This window comes from Brachypodium distachyon, chromosome 1 (genome assembly GCF_000005505.3).
Source record: "Brachypodium distachyon strain Bd21 chromosome 1, Brachypodium_distachyon_v3.0, whole genome shotgun sequence".
NCBI lineage: Eukaryota > Viridiplantae > Streptophyta > Magnoliopsida > Poales > Poaceae > Brachypodium > Brachypodium distachyon.
In genome coordinates, this window is record NC_016131.3 from 1200557 (window position 1) to 1222843 (window position 22287).

At 47.5% G+C, this 22287-nt stretch overlaps 3 protein-coding genes and 1 pseudogene across 6 annotated transcripts; 3 read left to right on the forward strand and 1 right to left on the reverse strand.

Annotated features, from left to right (window-relative positions):
* Positions 1-10304: 10304 nt before the first annotated feature.
* LOC100832593 lies at positions 10305-12417 on the forward strand (annotated as a pseudogene).
* Positions 12418-14301: 1884 nt separating this feature from the next.
* LOC104581932 (NAC domain-containing protein 17) lies at positions 14302-15384 on the forward strand. The gene has a single exon (XM_010231107.1). It carries the CDS (start codon positions 14302-14304, stop codon positions 15382-15384), a length of 1083 nt encoding a protein of 360 aa, XP_010229409.1.
* An 851-nt stretch (positions 15385-16235) lies between these two features.
* LOC104583539 (arginine decarboxylase) lies at positions 16236-19221 on the forward strand. Of its 4 annotated transcripts, none has more exons than XR_002962282.1 (3): positions 16236-16467; positions 16942-18871; positions 18965-19221. XR_002962282.1 is itself a non-coding variant. In XM_024457613.1 (3 exons), exons 1-3 carry the CDS (start codon positions 16251-16253, stop codon positions 19016-19018), a joined length of 1839 nt encoding a protein of 612 aa, XP_024313381.1. In that variant the 5' UTR covers positions 16236-16250; the 3' UTR covers positions 19019-19221. The 4 variants fall into 4 exon arrangements, 3 of the variants coding, with proteins under 3 accessions (XP_024313381.1, XP_024313382.1, XP_014755913.1); XM_024457613.1 differs by having other exon boundaries at positions 16942-18509; XM_014900427.2 differs by having other exon boundaries at positions 16278-16467; positions 16950-18509.
* A 1434-nt stretch (positions 19222-20655) lies between these two features.
* On the reverse strand, positions 20656-21632 carry LOC100846376 (CRIB domain-containing protein RIC4). The gene is made up of 2 exons (XM_003562372.3): positions 21342-21632; positions 20656-21259 (listed from the first exon to the last, which is right to left on the reverse strand). Exons 1-2 carry the CDS (start codon positions 21490-21492, stop codon positions 20943-20945), a joined length of 468 nt encoding a protein of 155 aa, XP_003562420.1. The 5' UTR covers positions 21493-21632; the 3' UTR covers positions 20656-20942.
* Between the last annotated feature and the right edge of the window lie 655 nt (positions 21633-22287).

Sequence of the window (22287 nt, forward strand, 5' to 3'; positions counted from 1 at the left end):
ATTCCATAATGAGGTAACCGAGTATTAGAATTTCAATAAATAATAAAGTTGCAGGACATAAAAATCCTACACTTCCTTCCTCGGCGGCGACGCATGTACGTCTCACGGTCTAGCATTTGGACCGTTTTGACTTGTACCCTTTATGGAGAGAACTATACCCGAGAAAAACACATTTCTTTGAACGAAACTCAAGTTTACGAGAATTATAGGGGCGAAGATGAGGCCAACACGCACACCCAAAGACTTTTAGAAAAGTATAATCTGGAGTTTCATTGAGGAGACATTCTAAGGGTGTTTTCATATTAAGGACTGGAGTAGGAAGACGGTTAATTAAAAAAACATGCAGTAGAGAAAGCATCGTTCCAAAAACGAAAAGGAACGGAGGAATGAGCAAGAAGAGTGAGACCGGTTTCAACAGTATGTCGATATTTTTGTTCGGCGGCGCCGTTTTGCTGATGGGTATGTGGACACAACACACGATGAAGAACGCCAAGTTGCTGAAAAAAAGAATTAAGGTTGCGATACTCCCCCCCCCCCCCCCACAATCTGACTGAACATGGAGAATTTTGTGGGTAAGAAGGTGTTCAACATGTGTTTGAAATTGGACAAAGACATTAAAAACATCAGACTTACGCTTAAGAAAATAAAGCCACGTGAAACGACTATAAGCATCAATGAAACTGACATATTGTTGTGGCCACTAATAGAAGTTTGAGTCGGTCCCCATACATCCGAAAAAATAAGTTCAAGAGGAGCTTTCACTACACGACTAGACTCAGAAAACGGCAACTGATGACTCTTGCCCTGCTAACAGGCATCACAAACTGTAACATTGTTATTGCTAGAAGCTATGGGAAGACCATGTTGATGTAAAACATGACGAACTATAGGAGAGGCTGGATGACCAAGGCGTGAATGCCACTGAGACGACAAAACACGGACACCGGCTGTAACAGCCCGGGACCAACCCTTTTCCTTTTAAGCCTTTTTGAACTGTTTGGTAATTTAATTATCTTCATCATCTGTCATGCTCATGTCATCATAATTAGTTTGCTATGTCATTAGCCTCATGTTGCATGAAATAATTATTCGTTTGCACGAAATGTCACTTCTTTTGTGTTGTCGTGTGTTTGTCATTTGTTGTCTAAAACTATTTTGTACAAATCTTAATTTGAGTTTGACAAAATAGTTTTCGGGTCTAATTAAACCTACACCATCTCTCTTCTTATTTTTATTTCAAACTCAAAGTTTAATTTAATTTGTGTGCGATTGTTTGCTGGGCCTAAAACAAACCCATTAAATCAAACCCTAACTTTTACTTTTGCCTATAAAAAGCTAATCCCCTTCTTGTTTTTTTTTCCTCTCCCTAATTCCCTGGCCACCGCCAGCACTCCTCCCCTTCTACTTCTTTCTTCCTCCCGTAGCTAGTTTCCCTGGCCGATCCCCTTGCTCTCTCTCGGTTTCCTCCAATGGGCGCTGGAGCCCTGCTGCTCCCTCCTCCCTTGAGCTCCCCAGGCGCCTCCCTCCTCCTAGCGCCCTCCCTCACGAGCTCCTCCCCTCGCGCCCTCCATCTCCCCACGAGCACCCCCTCTCTCCCGAGCTGCCCGCGCGCCTCTCTCCCTCTGCGCCGGCGCCTCCCGCTCTCCTCGCCGGCTTCGCCCCGCGCCGCCTGGCCGCGTCCGCCCCGCGCGCGCCTCCCCGTCGACCGCTCCGCCTCCCCTCTCCACCACGCCGCCGCGCCTCCCCTTTTCTCCGCCTCCCCTCTCCACCACGCCGCCTCGCTCCCCGCGCCGCCCGAGCTCCGCCTGCCCGCGCCGCCTCCACCTCGCCGGCCCGCTCCACCCTCTGCTTCCCCGAGCGCCGCCCGGCCGCGCCTCTCCCTCTCCCGTGGCCTCCTCGCTGTCGTCGCCCACTCGAAGCCAAGCCCAGGCGGAGCCCCTGCTGGCCCATCTCCTGCAGCCCGTGGCCAAGCCCAGCTCGGCCCACCTGTGCAGCCCAGCCGCCCACGCCTCCGTTCTGCCGCTGCTGCTCTCGCTCTCTTGGTTGCTGTTGCCGTTGCTCTCTGTCCATCGCTGCTGCTGTTGCCCTTCCCCTAGCTGCTGTTGTTGCTTCCCTCTCTCGGTTGCTGCTGCTGCTCTCTCTCTTGCTGTTGGTGCTCCTCCGTTCCTGCTGCCCGAGAAGGACGCCGTGAAGATGAACCCGGGAGCCGAACGAGTAGCTGCGTACGACTACGTACGAGGAACCGTGAACGCCTACGTGAACGACTACTTCGCTCACGTGCACGACTACTTCGACGACGTCGACTGCATCGACTACGGACGTGGCACGCAACAAAGGTAGAACCTTGGAGTTCCGTGCCGTAGACTCGTAGGTTGCGATCGATGATATGCAGGTGTTGTATGAGATGCCGTGTATCTACCGATTGTATCGATAGTTGCAGATACCTCGTTGGCGTGTGCAACCCTGATCTAGTCGGATCTTTGTGTTATTCTGGTTAAAGCATGCATTGCACCTATTGATGTCATTCTCATGCATGATAATACAATTATAACGTTGTTGTGTGTAATTAATTAATTGAACTATATTCCTTGCATATGGAGTTGTTTGGATGCTATGTGTAGATGTTTCGGACTCCATTTAACTTGGTAAATTGTAAATCGGATTTACTATCGGAATACTTAATATGTCATGCATCATCCCTATGTCACGCATCATTCCTTGATTGCGCATATTAATTACCATGTGTATCGTGTATCCTTATACTTTCCTTTGATGTGGTGTATTTGCTTCTTTCTCGCTAGTCTTCGATTCCTACGACGACGACTACACTTGTGTTCTTCTTTCAGCATTCTTGCTCAATTCCGGACAATTGAGTACTCCAGGCAAGCAGTTCTTCCTTGACCATGTTGATTACACCTATTGTCTCTCCTTTAATCTTGCATTAAGATACGATCTCAGTCTTGTCACGATGCCATTAGGATTGCATAGCTTATTAGCCAGTTCCACTTATTGCCTTATGTCTTGTTACTTGTCCTATTACCATGTCACATGTTTGCTTGTTGCCTAGTTCTTGGCCATTAGATGTCATGCTTAGTTGCGAGTCTAGTTTCCTTATATCTGGGGTTCCACAATTGTTACATCCACATGCTACTTTATATTTAATTGCAATTCTTAAACCTGTGATATGTTATTAAACTGCAACAAGGCAACGATGGGAGGCCGTGCTCTAACGCATTGGTGTTTTGTTCCATTGACGCCGACCTAAGGACTGAGTTCTCGTTTTCACCGACCCAAGAAACTTCGCGCTAACCGCTCGTGGGAGAATATATGGGTTCCCCCTCGGCTTAGTACTCGTTTCATAGCTCTTCCAGGGGCCACATAGTTCGGACGTTCCATTTGACATATCGCATATACACTGGTGTTGTGTTTGGAGACTTGTTGGTGGCTTTGCATTCATATAGGATTGCGGCACTAGTCTGGAGTGGTCATTCTGCGGACACTGAACCACTACCAGCTGTCCTCGCAACTCTTGAGTCCGTACGACGCTTCGGCCGAGCTCTCGTTTCGGATTAGGCTCAGTTGGGTTGGTCCCCTGGATTAGTTGTGAGGCTTGGAAATCGTGTCTCCCAATCCTGCCGACACACGTCTTTGTGTGTTTCTACTCGAGTGGCAATAAGGGTTGGACGAACGTGTACGGGTAAATTGGCACACCCTGCAGGGATAAATATTTCGGAAAGTCGTGTCCGCGGTTATGGATGACTTGGTTGGTCATTACTTGATCATAGAGAACTCAATCAATTTAATTAACTTAATCTCTTAAACTTGAGTAGTAATTAGCCTTTAATCATGGATATGCTTGAACTGCTTTAGTGTGAGTGTCCTTTGGATTGCTTCCTCACAGGGTGTTGAGGGGGTGATATGAGGATTGTGTTGTTTGGTGCTTAGTAAATAGGTTAATCACTTTCACCTGGTAGACGCTTCTCATCCTCTCATTAGACGTTGTTATTAGAGTGTCTCTCCAGATATTGTTGTTGCTGCATAACCCCAGTTTACTCTCCTTTGAGACATGTTGCATACTAGCATAGATCTCGCCGTAAGTCTTGCAAGTACTTTGTACTCAGTTGCTTTGCAACGTTGTTTTCTTCAGAGGTTCCAGCAGAGCAGGTGAGCCGCTAGCTTCTTCGGGGAGCACGACGTTGGATTCGATGTTTAGCCAGGAGATCTAGATCAGAGTTCTGAGACTCGTGGTGGGTTTCCTTCCAGCTTCCAGCCTCTTCAGGCCATGCTGTAATCTTGTCCTACTCAGGCATAATTCGACTTCCGCTGATGTAATGATGTAATGTTGGGACATGTGTCCTCTCTTTGTAATATTTGTTATTCTGCTCCTTGTATGAGCGTTGTAATTACTCTCTTCTGTAGAATTTGGTAATGATATTCATGTTGCAAAATCCTGTGATGAGCACATTAATGCATGTATGTATTGAAGTGTTTATCGTAGGTTAAGAACCTGAGGCTTGAATTATGCAAAGGTTAGCAATTTGGGGCAAAATTGCATAATTCCGGTCCCGGGGCCTTACAACGGCGAAGACACGGGAGATGGTAGGCACATCAAGAGCATATAGACCACCACGGCGGCGACCTCTAAGAAGTGTGTCCCTCGTGACCTGATGCTTAACAAAGAGATCAAAAGGGTGAAATTCCACAAAAACATTATTGTCAAGGGTAAGTTTAGGAACCGATAAAAGATTACGAGTGATAAGAGGGAACACGTAGAACATTGCGAAGTTGAAGTATTTTAGATTTGGTGGTTGGAATAGATGCTTGACCAATGTGAGAGATGAGCATACCTTGTCCATTGGCAGCATGGACCTTGTCATGGCCATGATAGGGCTCAAGGACGGTCAGCTTGTCAAGCTCGCTGGTGAGATGATCCGTGGCTCCCGTGTCCATGTACCAGCTTGCATCCATAGAATAGGATGGGGTGTGGCCTCCTTGGCTCGCCATGGCAGCTTGCCGCTCGTTGTTGCGGCCATCGTTGCCTATGCCGAGGAAGTCGCGCTTGAAGCGCTTGTGGCAGCGTGAGGCGAGATGTCCCGGGATGCCGCAGAGCTGGCACACCACACGGCCGGTGTTGGCGAGATTGGAGGAGGGTGCCGCCGGCTTGATCTGCTGCTGCGGCGGGGTAGCGAGGATCGGCTTGCCCCCACCAGAGCCGGAGGCGCCGTTGTTGGGGTGGTAGGAGGTGCGAGACCCGCCCCGGTAGGTGGCGTTGGCTGACGAGACGTCGTTGTAGACATCAGCCGCACGCCGAGACTCAATACGCTGCTCAGTGCCGAGGAGGCGAGCGTAGAGATCATGAGGCCGCATGGAAAGATCTCGGCCATGAACAACCTCAACAAGGGAGTCGTACTCGATGTCCAGTCCGTTCAGGACATAGGACGTGAACTCCTCGTCACGAAGAGGTTGGCCGATGGAGGCAAGTGTGTCCGCCAAGTTCTTCACCTTGTTGAAGAAGACCGTCGCAGAGAGATCACGCTTCTTCAGTTCCCCAAGTTGATTGCGAATTTGCATCGACCGGGTTGTGGACTGCGAGGCAAAGCTGCTCTGGAGAGTCGACCAGGCGTCGCGGGAGGTGGAGGCGAAGAGCACCATGCCAGCAACCCCCGCGGACAGCGACGACTGGATGGCAGAGAGGATCGCCTGGTCTTGCTGAACCCAGACGCGATGCGCGGGATTCGGAACAGGAGCGCCGCCGGCCACGGCGATGGCGAGGAAGTCCGGCGGGCAGGGCAGCGAACCGTCGACGTAGCCCATGAGGTAGTGGCTACGGAGGAGAGGTAGGATCTGGGCACGCCAATACAGATAGTTGTCGGACGTGAGTTTGATGCTGAGAAGGTGCGCAAAGTGGAAAGGAGGAGGAGACGGGACAACAGTCGGCAGTCCACCAGAGAGATCGGAGCCGGCGGCGGCCGACGATCCGATCGGAGCCGAGGCGGCCATAACAGCAGCCTGGGAGGAGAACAGGACGCCTGCTTGGAGGGTCCCAATGGTGCTGGGTGTGAGAGCCACGGTGGTGTTGAGGAGGCCGGCGGCAGCGGTGAAGGCGCCGGCGGCAGCAGTGCCAGAGGAGGCGGCAGCGGAAGACATGGGCGAAGGATGGCTAGTCTGATACCATGTAGAGAATAGGGTTTGGAGATTATATTGGGGAACAGCACACCGCCGCTAGGGACGTGGCTAGCATATATTTATATGAGTACAAGGTGTATAAATACACTATATATACAGAAGCTACAGCGGTATAAACAAAACTCTAACACTTCCAGCTTGTGCCGTGTGATCGATCGTGTCTAGCTAGCTCCGTCGTCCATTTCATCAATCGGAAATTATAAAGCGTCGCTGGAGCGTTCGCGCGCGTCCCTCGCGTACGACGGTACTCGTCGAATGGAGCTGCATGCTGCTGGTGTCAGGGCCTGGTCAGGCCTGGTGCGTGCACGCATGCATGCATACATGGCTTGTGGCTAGATATGCACACAAATGAGTACCGGTTGATTCACACGATTCAAAAAAATTGTAGCTCAGATCATTTGTTTAATTCACAATCTATTTTCACAAATGACTTCGTATCGACAAGAGTTTTAAAATTAGATCTTCCTCGATTATGTTTGGACACAAATTTGCGTGACCCTTTATTACCGGACGATAATGCACAAGTCGTCATTCTACTTTGAAATCACTAACCATGTGCTAACTTATCACTATCACGGTGGCAACTTCATATATACTTTCCCCGTTTCATATTAAGTGCCGAAATATTACATGTATCGTCCATTTTTAGACAAATTTGAGTCACTTAATATGGAAATGTGGGAGTATATGATTGGACGGCAATTTTTTAATGTATAGATCGATATGAAGTTCACACTAGTAATTTGTAGCCAAGGAGCTAGGTGGCAACTTGATATATTACTAGGTGGCAACTTCATACATTATTGGGTGGCAACTTCATAATGTATAACTAAATATAATGTTAGCATGTGGTAATTTGCAAGTATATAACAAGCTAAGTGGCAACTTGATATGTTAGTAGGTGGCAACTTTAGAAGCTTGCTCCTGAGAGCAACGCGCGCCGCACGCGAGCTAGCGCCGTCATTTTTTTCTAGCGTCGATGTACCAAGCTTGCAACAAGCATTTTAGGGCATATATACATGCACTAGTTAACTTTACATATTTAATATGCTATCTAACTCAAATTGTTTGTCCGATTCATAATCCGTTGTTGCTATTGACTTCGCATCGACGAGAGCTTCAAGACTAGATTCCTCTTGAATATGTTTCAACAAAACAAAAATCTGATATTTTGCTACCGGACAACAATGCACAAGTTACCATCATGTTTTTATTTTATTTTTCTACCACGTAGTAACTTATTACTGACATGACAACAACTTCACATATTACCGTGGGGTAACTTTAGATATTATCGGGTGGTAGTTTTAACTGACAAATTACCAACCATTTTGTATGCAGTTACCGTGTGGTAATTTGTTACTAACCGGGGCGGCAACTTAATATATTATTAGATGGTAATTTTAATATTGTTTTTTCTGTTGAACATATCAACATGTTATCTTGTTTTGAAAATTTTGTCGAGATCAAACTAACCGTGAATATAAATCATAAATTGAGTATACGGTCTAAGAGATTTTGATACCATGCCATGATGCATGAATCGTCATCCTATTTTGTAAGAAGTTGCGATGGCAACTTCGTACCAATAAGACAGCAACTTCATAAATTATTGGGTGGTAATTTTTAAAGCGAGAAAATTATCAAAACATACCCATACGTGATCTAGTATTGAAGGTTTCGTCGAGACAAAGCTAATAACGAAAGTGGATCGTAAATATCGTATTAGTGCACCATTTTAGACATAAAATATTTTAAAACTTTAACTTTTCAAAAATATTAATCACTGACATGCATACAGCAACAGCTTTGTATGCATGTGAGGGCCACGGAGAAGTGCGCTGACCAGTGACCAGACCACTCGCGCCGCGCCAAAGTTTGTCGAAATAGTCGTCGTACTGGTTGCTACGGTATAAGTCGTCGTACTGTTGCTACGGTAGAAAAATCAGTTCCGTCGCAATTCTATATATAGAAAAATCACTTTGCTACGGCACCACAGCAACCCCAAACCCTAGCACCAGAATCTGCCTGACATGTCTGAGGGATGGAAGGTAGAGGGAAAGGAAGCCCGACTCCCTCGGGAACGCGCCACGGCCGGTGGTCAGCCTGAGCGGCCCCCCAACGGAGAGGATACTCTCGAGAAGAAGGAGAAGGCGGCAGCGGAGGAGGACTCGCGCTGTGTGACCCAACTCACGACCAAGCTGCAGGTGCGTATCGATCCACCATTTCTTAGCTTCCAATTTTCGAAAAGAAAAAAAAAATCTTAGCTTCCAGCTTGTGCCTGTATGATCGATCGAGTCTAGCCAGCTAGCTCCGTCGTCCATTTCATTAAAATTCATGCTACATGTGCATGCAGGCCACTGATCAGAAGTCGCTGACCACCCGCGCCGCGCCAAAGTTTCGCGAAATAAGCGAGTTGCTCGCCGTCAGTGCGCCTGCGCCTCGTCCGTCTCTGCTGCCGTCCCCGGCAAAGTTCCGCGAAATAAGCGAGTTGCTCGCCGTCACTGCGCCTCGTCCGTCCCCGCCCCCGCCCCGCCATAGCAAGAAAGGCGCTGCCTACAGGTCCAGGGCTGGGTTTCAGCTGCGCGCGCGAAAGCGAAAGGACCGCGGGGAGAGGAGCTTGTTTCCCGGTGGCGAAGACGATGCGGCTACTCCGAAGAAGAAGAGCAAGACGGCGGCGTCGGAGTTGCTAGTCGGCGACGGCAGCGCGCGCAGGTCCTTCTTCGACAACGGCGCCGGGGATTCTACTGGCGAAGTTAACTACTCGGTGCCCGTTGATGAGCTCGACGACGACGGCCGTTATCTGGACTTCCTCAATCTGGATCAATATGACCACGCCGAAGCCCAAGCTGAAGCCGAGCAGCAGGGCGGACCTGAAGCTGAGATGGCGGATGTCTTGGTCGCCGGTGGACTTCATGAATCTCACGATGACTCGATGTCCACAGTCCTCCCCTGGATGACCACTTATTGTGAGTTCGACGACGGCGGGTTTGACTTCGATCCCTTCCTCAACGATCTAATTCAAGATGACTACGCCTGTGGCTAGCTCTAGCGGCATGCCATGTCCTCGTGTCGATCCTGTACATGTGAGAGTGAGTTGCACGTCCCGCAAGAATTTTGAGGCAGCATGTTGCGGTCTTTATTTGCATATCTTAGTGCGTGAGATTTGATTATTGATATTTTGGAGTTTGTTGCATGATTTTGTAGATCACACGTGTACTACAGTTCATATTATATATTTCGGATAATGAATGATTTTTTTACACAATTCAAACCCTCTACAGCTCAAGAACTTGCCTAATATCTCTGCAGTAGAGCTGATGTAAAGCTGCAAGCTACTACAGCAACCACAAACTGCCATCTGATTCCTCCCAGTGGAAAAGCTCCTGATCAGTTTATATAGACGTTTGACTACATCTGCAGAACCGGACAAGGTTATACTGCATTTCTTTGGAAACGATGACTTATGCATTGATCAGACCCTTCACGGCATTGCAGCCTGTTGCAATCAGTGATAACACATCCCAGTTCAAAGTTTCTGAAATCCTCTCTTACAGTGCGCACTTGATCAGTGCCAGCTTACACTGATTCAAACCCTTGCACAATCGTCAGATGAGGAAGGTCCTAACTCCTAGCAGTACGGGCTAGCAGTACATACATTTGGGGCTCAGAGCTTTGTTTCTTCTATGAAAGCCAATGGTTTCATGATAGGTTCTAATCTGGCTCAACCTTAGTTTAGTAATTCAGTCGGCCATGGAAGAGCTTCTGTCAGTTAAAGCCCTCATTTTACAAGGGTTCCATACGCCCGTGGATCGCAACTAGCGATCGCTGCATCGCGCCGTCGTGCCTGATACAGCTATTCAGGCTTGTGCACAGTTTGCCCCCCTCGAGCTTCAGTATCAAAGTCCCTTCCTCTTCATGGAGGCACTGATCCAAACGTCCATTGACTAGCTATTGTCAATGTGCATTGTATCTGCTATTCCAATGTCCGCTCAGTTGGTGTTGCCTCGAGCTTCTGTAACAAGGCTTTCTTTTCCTCTTTGGGGAGGGCGTTGAACATGGCACTGGGGTGCTCGAGCACGTACCGAACGAGGCCCTGGTCGAGCGGCCGCGCGGCGATGGCGCAGGTCCCGACCACGCCGGCGAGCAACGTCAAGACCTGTGCGGAATCGTGCGGTGGTTATAGAGAGAGGGGAAGAGACGGATGGGAAGAGACGAGAGGGTAGTACTGTACTGTACCTCGCTGACAGACCAGGGGCCGTACACGCAGTTGTAGAAGACGGCGGTCTGGTCGGCGGCGAGAGGCCCCGCGCGGTCGCCGGCGGCACCGAGCCTCCTCCCGGCGCGGGCGGCGGTGGTGGAAGGGAACCACGAGATCGAGCAGCAGGACGGGAACAAGACCTTCAATTCGCGGCGTACAGCGCCCGGTTCGCCTTCCCGTCCGAGGTGAGAGGCTCCTGCTCGCCCTTCTACGACTACGTTGCGTACTCCTTCGACGCCGGCGGCATCCATTTCATCATGCTCGCAGCCTACGCCGACTACAGCAAATCAGGCAAGAAATTCAGTCATCGGTAAACAAGTTGGTCAGAAACAAACTCAATCATTTGTGTTGTGATTGCGCATCGTCGGTAAACAAGTTGGTCAGGAACGAACTTTATTCTGAAACTCTGAACCGTCTTCAGAAAAGAAGTTGGTCTCAAACTCTGAACCATCTTCAGCAAAGAAGTTGGTCTGAAACACATTCAGTTAAGCTGGTGGTTAGCCTTGAATGGATCTTGCATATGACAAACAAATGATTCCAGGGGAGCAGTACAGATGGTTGGAGAAGGACCTGGCGAAGGTGAGCCGGTCAGTAACTCCCTGGCTGATCGCCGGGTGGCACGCGCCATGGTACAGCACATACAAGGCACACTACAGGGAGGTGGAGTGCATTTTTCGATAAAGGGAGCTTTTATTGAACTTAAAAATCGCATCAAGAGGAATACATCCAGTAAGCCGTACCCGGCCTCTGCATAACGTGATGCACACAGCCCAACAAAAAACGTATGATGAGAGAAAAAAAGTCTTACTACAACCGACAAGAAAAACGCTAAGGAGTTTGCAACCGCAGTTTATGCTGCCACCCATTGTGGGTAAAAGTCTTCTTGAGAGCTCGCTCCACTTGAGTACAGACAGCCATAACCATATGCTTCTCCATTTGCCGCTGCAGTAACGCCCAGAAACGGAGTCAATGGGTACACTGGAACCTGCATAAGAGATGAAGATTGTCGGTTATGATTAAAAATAACGTCGTTCCTGCATAGCCAAATTGACCAACAGAGCGCGGTCACTCCCACCAAAATCTTAGCTCTAAAATTACTGCCTATGACATGTAACCAATTACCAAAAATATTTCACATGATATGTGGCGGGCGAAGATTAGACGCCACCTGAATGGTAGACCACACAGAACGAGCGAATTGGCAGTCAAAAAATAGATGCTTGATTGTCTCATTGTGAGAGCAAAACGCACAATTGGGGTCAGCATACCAGTTTCTTTTTAGCAAATTATCTTTTGTGAGAATCATCCCACGACACAAAAGCCACATAAAAACTTTCACGTAAGCGGAACTTTGAGTTTTCAAAAGCTTTGATTCATCAGAGGAACACCGTATTGATTAGAGCGAGGTAGAACGAGCTGACTGTAAAAGCTCCGGAACGATGTAAATTCCATTGGAATACATGAGAGTGGCCATGGAGGACCTGCTCTACTCCCAAGGCCTCGACATCGTCTTCACCGGCCATGTAACACCAACATTTTCCTTCATCACACTCTCTGACTGCCAGACTGACAGACCGCAGTAAAACCCTGTCTGAAAATTATCTGAAACTGAAAGACCAACTTGTCTGAAGGTGCACGCTTACGAGCGGTCGAACCGGGTGTACAACTACACGCTGGACCCGTGCGGGCCGGTGCACATCTCGGTGGGCGACGGCGGCAACAGGGAGAAGATGGCCGTGGGGCACGCCGACGAGCCGGGCCGCTGCCCGGACCCGAAGAAGACGCCGGAGAAGTTCATGGGCGGCTTCTGCGCCTTCAATTTTACCTCGGGACCGGCCAAGGGCAAGTTCTGCTGGGACCCGCAGCCTCAGTACAGCGCCTACAGGGAGAGCAGCTTCGGCCACGGCATCCTCCAGGTCAAGAATGAGACGCACGCGCTGTGGCAGTGGCACCGGAACCAGGACGTGTAGCGTTGGGGATGAGATCTTCATCGTCCGGGAGCCTCACCGGTGCTTGTGCAATTCTAGCAGGCCGGCACACCATCGTCGACCATGATGATCTCAAAGCCGGCCGGCTGACGAATTAAAGTATAGCATATGTATAATGTGCGTTTATATGACGACACAACAATTACCCCCTCCCGCTCATCCATAATATGTGTCTTGAACTTAGTGCAACTTATTATGTATCGGATATCGGAGGGAGTGATACACATAAAACCGACACAAACTAATAAGGCTTGATTTGTGTAACATATTTTAGAATACTTTTTTTATGTGAGTAAATCTCGCAGAACCGTACATTTTGTGACTAAACTTCCACAAAACCACTTGACACTAATTTTCTTGCAGAAGTACCAACACTCTTGAGGCATATGTTCTCAAACATTCCAAAAATCATCGGTTTAGTGTGTCTGACAGAGAATTTGACACATGTAGCCCACATGTCAGATACCACGTTAACGGGTGGTGAGCCAGAGGCGGGGCCGTGGATGGGCCTCAGTTTTGCATTTCTCTGATTCGGTAGTGCCACCGATCCAAGGTCGGTTTTGACTGAGCTTTTATTGATTTTGACCAATTCAGTTGGTTAAGAAATTAAAATAAAAATATAAAGTGGTTGTCGGGTTGAGAAATTGAGGCGGCAAGTGCAACGAGAATTTTAGCCACGTGGCATCTGACATGTGGTCGATGTGTGTCACATTCACTATCAAACGCACTGAGATTACGGCAAATTTAAAATTAAAAAACACGATCACTATGACAAATTTAAAATTAAATAGAGCAATAAGCGGAAGTTAAATAGACGGCTCAATGGATTTACTTAGCTCAGAGCAAGATTAATAGTTTAGTTTGCTGCTGGCCGTAAGATTCGTCATGTCATCTTTAAGAAATATAATAACTAGCATGTATAATAAGTTGGCTACTAGTTAACAACTCACTTTTCTTCTCTCTCGTCTTCTCTTTTCTCCAACTAAGCATGAATATAGTATTTAAATTCTTGTAGGCAGGTTATAACCCACTATTATTCTTGCTCTCAGTACGTACGGCTACGTAGCTAAGTTACGGTCGTCATAGTCCGAAACCGGTAGCAAGTCGATTACCAAAGCCAAGACGGATTGAAATGTAGTGTATCCTTGTATCCATATCATATCAGTGAATAAACATGATAGGCCAATACCTCAAGCCCTGCAACTTATTAAATCCGTTTTTTTTCAAAGATTATTAAATCCGATTTCCCCCCCTAAAAAACCAAGAAAAGACTCCGCGAGACCCACGTCAGCCGGAGGAGATGTCATATTCACTCTGTTCCGATATATAGGGCGCATAACTTTTGATGAGAGTCAAACTTTAAAAAATACACAAAGAAGTAGAGAAAAAATAGTTAGGCAAACACGAAAATAGTGAAAAGCGATCTCGATTTAGAACTTTTATGTAAATTGGGTCAACAAAAGTAAAGTTATACGCTTTTGTTTTTTAACGGAGTGAGCATGGTTTAATTTGAGGATCATATTTCAAAAAAAATTCATAGTCCGATCGATGGTCTCTCTCAGTCCTAGTCAAAGCTAGCTAAGTACTAGCACCGACAAGCATGCATGAAGCAAAATAGCGCATTATGGTAATAAATCGATCACCCGGCCAACAAAACGGATTAGTGTGCAATCCAGGACGCATTTAACTGTACGTGATTAGCTCGTAATACGAGTTGAAGTCTCATACTCCACTAGTACCTCCCTCCCATTTATACAGGGGCGCGCTACGTCTGCCAGCACCCCAATCAATTCTCTCTCTCGATCGTTACCTACGCGCGCGAAACACGTCAGCTCTCGACGCCGACTCTCGAATCAGCAATTGACGATGGCCGCTCCGGGCTGCGCCTTCGAGCCGTCGGAGGAGGAGCTGACGGACGTCTGCCTCTACGGCAAGATCACCGGCGCCGGCCGCGACACCGGCGCCATCCACGTAGCCGACGTGTACTCCGCCGATCCCGAGACTCTGGCGAAGTCCTTCGCGCCCGCGCCCGGCACCGGCAGAGGCGACAAGGAGCCCGAGTGGTACTTCTTCAGCCCCGTGCACTATGCCAGCAAGAAGAAGAACTCCGGGAGGCGCGCGCGCATCATCGGCGGCGACAGCAACAAGAAGTGGCACTCGGAGATCGGGGCGGTGCCCGTGGAAGGGAGCGCTGTCGGAGGCCACAAGGTGAATCTCACGTACATGGTCAGGAGCAATGCGTCGGGGGAGAAGAAGAAGCACGAAAGGGCTGGGTGGATCTTGGCCGAGTTCGGGATCGCGCCCGAGCATGGCGGCGGCCAACTCGAGCTCTGCAAGCTCCACCGCTCGCCCCACTTCCAGGAGACGGCGGCCGGTTCCAAGAAGAGGAAGGCCGCGGCCGCTGACGAGCTCTACTCGGCAGATCGATGCAAGAACCTGTGTCTGCGACAAGAAATGCCTGAGGAGCTTGAGGAGATCGAGACGATGGAAGGCGGAGCGGCAGCGGTGGATCTGCAAGAAGAGCCGGTCCTGGATGACACGGCTCGCTGGATGATGTATCTGGAGACGCAGCGCATGTACTTCTCCGACGACATCCAAGGCACGCAGCAGCAGCAACAAGTGCCGATCCTCGACGACACGTGGCGCTTGGCGCTTGAGGAGATCGAGCGCCAGTTGCTGCCCGACGACGAGACGTTGGGCGGCGCCAGAAAAGTGATGGATCCGGCCGAGGAAGATGAAAGCGGCGGTGGCACGGAGCAGCAAGGAGGATGCGATGATGAGGACGACGGCCGGATGGAGTGCACGTGGGAGGAGCTGCTCGGCATCGACGGCGACGTGGACGATGACGACATGGCGATGGCATCCAATGCGGCGGCGGCGGCGGCGGCGTGTGAGGGTCAGCAGTTGCACGTGGCGGCGGAGGGCTGCATCCAGGTCTCCAGGAGCTGATCGACGAACTTCTTTTCTAGCGAGATGGATGGATGGATAGATCTCGTAGATTAGCTAGGATAGCTGTCACGTACTGATGGATAGATCCATGTTCTAGCTTGAAATGTACAAAGAATTTTTTGTTCTTGCACAGTGGTATATGTTTATGAACAATCAATCGATTCATACGTGTGCAGATTCATTGATTGATTATTCCTTTTGTATTAACCATTCATTTGTACTAGGCGTGTTAATCTTTTCTCTCTCTGTTTTTCGTCTTCCTCAAATTTACCGTGAGGCATGCATGCACGTAATTAATATGTTAGCGACCGGTGATCATATCCATCGATTAATTGTTTTGTTGTAACTAAGTCACGTCACTTCTCAATCTTTCTGTGCTGTGTGGGGTACTGTTGAGGAAAGAATTAATATGCATGATACTCATCTTGCAGTTTCACGGTCAGAAATTCCATAAATTTCAATTCTTGTAGTTTCACTGCTAGTACTCATCTTGTACATGTACCAAAATTACTTCGGCAATCGAAAACAAGAATAAAACCTTTTGTCAATTCTCCTCAGAATTTGGCTGGATTTTAGTCAGACTCAAATTCGAGTTCAAATTTGGATTTTAGCCAGGGCCAGTTCTTGAGTGAAGCTAGTACAAGTTTTTAGCCTTGTGAGGAGTTGTTTGACGGTCTTAGAATCTGCTCTGGAAGGCAAGAATATCTGAAACTCAAGTTGAGCCTCCTGAATCTCCAGGAGCTGGCTGTCCATTCCAAGGCGGGAGTACTGCCCCTCTTGAATTGGTCCAGCGCAGATCTATGGTTTTTTCTTTGGGCCGGCCAGTGTGATCTTCCGGCCCAAAACCTATCCTCTGAGGCCCATCTATGCGCCTCACCTCACCACTCACCAGTCACTCGCTTCAGCATTCAGCAAGCCAGGTTTCCAAAAAAATAAAAAATGGAGCAAGCCAAGTGAGCTGTGAGACAGAGCAGCCAGGCAGCCATGGCTCCCTATGGTTTTCTTCCTCTCACTCTCAGCAGCAGCAGCAGCTTACCTCCCCCGCCCCTCTCCTCCCCACGGGCGCCTCGCCCTGCGCACACGGTAACTTCTACCTCTCCTCGTGTTTACTCCCTTGCCTCCGGCTTGGGTTTTGTTGGTGATCCTTGGGTGTGTGTCCCTCTAGCGCCTACAACCTGTTCGTGGAATTGCTCGTGACAGTTCTCGCCAAAACTATGAGCGAACTCACATATTTATTGGTTATGGCTTCTACGGTAGACGCTGGATTATGATTTATAAAGCTACAAACGACCTATTATGCCCCAGAATCCCAGGCACCGCCAACGACGATGGCGTCGAGTTCTCTCTGCTTCAGCTGTTCTTCAGGAGAATTTTGCTTGCTCATTCCCCTTCATGCCAAAACTATGTGTTAATACTTGCCTCGACTCGTTAGAATACTTCTGAACTGATGATTCTTCCTAGTTGCACAGATAGGTCATGATTAGAATACCAGATATGCACTCTGCAGTCTCTGATCGACTGCTGCGTGTATGCTCAGCTTCACCAAAAGTTCTTTAGTCTTGCAGGAACCGCAAAGGCGACATGTCATAGCACAGTGTGGCATTTCATGGAACATGCCAAAAATATCTGGAACTGAAGTTACACTCGCTGAATCTTCAGGACTTGTCCAAGGTGGTAATACTGCCCCTCTAGTTCAAGCACTGGAATCAACTGCAGCTCAGGATGTGTCCTGCTTTCACTTCCCTGGACACAACAGAGGGAAAGCTGCTCCGAATTCTTTGTCGAAACTTATTGGCCCGGGGATGTTTTTGCACGACTTGCCCGAGTTACCTGAGCTTGATGACCTGTTCTACCCGAATGGCGTGATTTTGGATGCTCAAAACCGGGCAGCTGAACTATTTGGAGCATTTAAAACATGGTTCCTGGTCAATGGAAGTACCTGTGGAATCCAGGCTGCAGTGATGGCTACCTGCGCCCCTGGTGACTACATCATTATACCTCGAAACTGTCACATTTCAGTGATCTCTGCATTGGTTCTTTCTGGCGCGGTGCCTAAGTATATAGTACCGGAGTACAATTCTGGGTGGGACATCGCTGGTGGTGTTACGCCGCTGCAGGTGGATAAAGCACTGAAGGACCTCGAGAAGGATGGAAAGAAAATAGGAGCCGTTCTTGTTACTTCACCAACCTACCATGGTATATGTACCAATGTGCAAGGTATCGTTGATGTTTGTCACCCGTTATGCATTCCAGTCATAGTAGACGAAGCTCATGGTGCGCACTTCAGATTCCATGACAGTTTTCCAAGAACTGCTATTGAGCAAGGTGCTGACTTGGCTGTGCAATCGACACACAAGGTTCTGAGCTCGCTTACACAGTCCTCCATGCTTCACATGGCTGGAGATCTTGTCAATGCAGATAAAGTAACCCAATGCCTCCAGTTGCTCCAGAGCTCGAGCCCAAGCTACCTCCTACTCTCATCATTAGATGCAGCAAGAGCTCAGTTGAGCGAGAACACCAAATCTTTTGATGAACCAGTGGCTATGGCTTTAGAAACAAAAGACCAGCTGACAATAATCCCAGGGATATCTGTCCTGGACTTGTCAAGCTTTGTTTCTGACTTCCCTGCCATTGATCCTTTGCGTGTCACACTGAGTGCTTCAAATCTGCATTTATCCGGATATGAAGCAGATGATATTTTAGCTGAAGAGCATCAAGTTGTATCTGAGCTCGTCGGCACACAAGCAGTGACATTTGCAGTCAATTTAGGGACCAGATGGCAAGATGTTCAAAAGCTTGTACAGTCTGCACAGCATCTCTCAGAAAAATACTTCTCTGCAAATGAATCCAGATTTAGAAAACATAATTGTGTGCGTAGCCCGTTAGATAAGATCTCTGTCAAGCTGACTCCAAGAGAGGCGTTCTTTACAAAGAAAAGGAGTGTGTTCACTGAGGACAGCCTTGGAGAGATTTGTGGAGAGCTAATCTGCCCGTACCCACCAGGTATTCCAGTGCTGATCCCAGGCGAGGTTGTAACGCAGGACTCACTGTCTTACCTGATAAACCTCAGAGACCAGGGCATGACAATCAGTGGAGCAGCTGATGGTGAACTCACCTCAATTATGGTATGCGACTTGTGATGATTATTCTGCTGTATCAAGATAACTATGTAGCAGAAATATTTCGATAATTTGCACACACACATATGGTACTTCTTTGTAGTGTTAGAGACCGAAACCACAAATCAGGCCAAGTGTAGATCACAGCTGTCTGCCTTTTCGGACAGATATGGACAACTCTTGTGTAAAGAACAATTGACTGACTACTTGACCAAACAATGAGAGTACATCTCGTGAAGAAAGAGTTATAGCTGGCAAGCAGCAAGACGATGCCAAAATATAAATAGAGTCTATGACATCTAGCCTCCTGTGAGCATGAAGCATAAACCATTGAAGTGGCAACGTTTTCCTATGAAGTGCCTTGGAATGTAATGATATTCTGCTTTTTTCCCCATAGCTCTTCAAGAAAACAAGTAAATTGGCCTGTAAGTAACAGTTCCCGTGTGTTCCTTTCTTTTCAGCTTCCCCCTCTGGTTCTCTTCAGAAAAGGCAGACTCAATCTGAATCGACTGTGACACTGAGCTCAAGCATCGGGTGCACTTTGTACACCTTCATGGTTTTCCATAAGCATGTTGCAAGATTGCTCAAGCAAGTACTCTAGCTACTTTTGTAAGTGTCACATCAACTCAAGAATTCATGAATTATTCCACAGAACGTGTACCAAAAGATTAGCATATAGTGCATCATTGCAAATGCAACCACCATTTCTGCGATAACATTTCCTGATAGTGCAAGAAGAACAGGCTATATGACAAAACTTCCGAATTAAGACCTCCACCCAAACTTGGGACTCCAACAGGAACCTAAAGTAGCAGATTTTGGTTGCAAGAATTAGATTAGGATTAATCAACACATACATTGCAATCACCAACCAAGAAAGTAATGTGATCATGATGGATGCAGTTAGGTTTGTCACGGGCTGGCTTTCTGCCAGAAACAAAGCTCACCATAAACAATAAGGACTCCAGAGCTAACCCTCTGCCCCACTGTTCTGCTTGTTTCCTTCCTGATTAATTAAGCACATAAAAAACAACAATTGGACTGATTCTTCGCACTAACCCAATCTAGTTATGATAAACAAGCATGTGGGCATCTTCACCCTTCAGATGTGAGCAACATATCCACAGAGGATGACAGGTGGGGTTGGGGTCATGATTATGTATTCCAGCCCAGACATAAGTCATTGATAATTTCCTAAAAAAAGATTATGAAAACACCCATAAAAATTGGTGCACTCTGTTCAGATTTTTTTAAAGATATATCTTGCAGAATTATTATTATTTTTGACAAATTGTGCTTTTACTGTTCCTATTCTGAAGAAGTACTAGTACGGAATGCAATTAGTTGTCGTGCATACTAGTACAACTTACTAATCCTAATTAATAGAACTGTTAGAAACGAAGCATTACATCGAAAATCTGTTCCTTCGTGGCCTGCTAATCTGTCTGAATCTTGGAGTGGGATTAAATTCCTATAAAAGAAGCTAGTAGTGAGTCACGTTCCAACAGTGGCACATTATTGTTGTATAAAAATATAGTGTACACATTGTTAATTAGCGGTTGGTGATATTGACTAATGAAAAAGGGCATCAACTCACAACAGTGGCCATGAATCAGAATCCACAATTGAGATGATTTTCCCTAGCTATCATACATTAGCAGTGACTAGTGAGTTAAAAAAAGAAGATAAATATTGATTATTGAGTAACTTATTGAAAGAATCAAAATACTTTTATTTGTTTAGGACTGCCTTGCTATACACTTTAGGTTTACTCCATGCTATTGATTCATATGGATTCTGGCCCGGTCAACGTTTGAATTTGTCATCCTTCTTTACACTCAAAGTAGATACGATCAGGATCTTGCACTCACAAGCTGCAAAGCTGTCATTTTCTAAATGTAATATGGGTACTAAATGTACAATCCAGGCCTATGAAAAATTAAATTAGTTAATTCGCCTTTACCATTAGTATTCAGTAGATGCGTGCACGATGCACGCATGGCAGCGCGTGCATGTACCAGCACTGAAGACTTGAATGCAGCACGGTGATTGTACTAGCACTCTAGCAGCAATTTATGACCATCACTCCTGACAAGTTTTGCCTTCTTCTGGTTTAAGAGAAACTTAATTGAAAAGAAGAGGAAGGGGCCCATGGAGATGTTGAAACATGAAACCCCCACAATCTATTTACACAACTTGACATGCATAATGTATACACAAATCTACGCATATATGCTTCTCATCATCAACCATCTCACCCAAAGTTAAAAGAAGAAGAAGAAACCAAATGACAAGATAATGATCAACAAACACATGGAAACGAAAGTTGAAATCACTAATCAGTTGTATCATCATCATTCATCATCCACTGCAATATATTGTGTTTTTACTAGCACTAGTAGGAGAGCTGCATGCTGGATGGACCGTATGTGAGTTTCATCATGTGCTGCCTTCCATGGCGATCTCGAGCTGGCGGAGGGAGAGGGAGGAGGGCAGGGAGAAGGCGCTCACCATGCCCATGCCCCCGACCTTGTTGAGCCCATCCCACCCTATGTGCCCGACGTGCTGAACATCGGTGGGGTACCCGATCACAATCTCCCTCTCCTCCTCTTCTTCCTCCTCGCCGTTACCATCCGTCGCAAACATCTGCGACAGGCTCATCTTGATCCCCTTGATCAGCCGCTGCACCCCAGCGGCGACGATCCCCGGTGCCACCGCCTTCTCCTCACCACCACTGCCACCTTCTTCTCCGGCGCCTTTTTTTTCCGATGTACAATCAACGTTTAGTACTGTCACGAATCATCATATGAACTGTAAACAAGAACAAGAAGTACTTACCATGTGTGGTGGTGGTGGTATTAGAGGTGGTGGAGGAGGAGGGAGGATCAGCCTGCGTCTGCTTCTTCTCGAGCGGGTCGGCGACGGCCACGGCGGACTGCGACATGCAGCCGATGGAGAAGGGGAAGCCAGCGCCGCGGCGGTCCTTCATCGGAGCCGGAGAAGACAGGACAGAGCCGTAGATTGATATACAGAACACTGGAAGGTTCAGCTAGAGACTAGAGAGAGGAGAAAGATGGATGAAAAGAATGGTGTTGTGTTTTTCCTGGCTTTGGTAGCAAGGGAGCATGATTGAGAGGTTTTATAGGGGGGAAAGGAGGCAAGGTTTGGTGAGAGAGAAAGACAGAAAGTGTACGTAGTAGAGCGAGAAGAATAGAGACAGGGGGAGGTTTTTGGTATGTCGCCGTGGAGATCAATCAATCCATCCATCCAAAATGATCTTCCTGGTCTACTTCCTGATTATTTTCTTCTCTCTAAGATTTGATCCATTCATTCATTTATTCCTTGTTAATTGTGGTGGTGCACATCAATTGCGTTAAGTAAAAAAAAAAACCTTTATTTTGGCGTGTAATGGCTGGTGCTGGGGTTAATTGGGTGAGCTTGATTTGATTTGGCTTGGCGCTGCCATCATTTTGCTAGCTGATCTCTCCTCTTTTCTGTGGCTTAATTGTGCAGTCTCCCCAGGCCCTCTCTTCGGTTGTGCCCTGCTTTTGGGCATGCATGTGACATTGATCAGGGTTTGTCATGATCATGATATACTTGTTGAAGTATTAATTTTGGATGCATGTCCAATCAGTATCTGTTTATCTTTGGAGAGATTATGCTAGTCAGGACCAGTAAGGCTGAGCAGAGACCGGTCTAGTATATCATGTAACAGAACTCTTATGTATAATTGTGTGTTAATCTAAGTGAGGAAACTACACTAATAGTAAACTTAAAGTCAGCA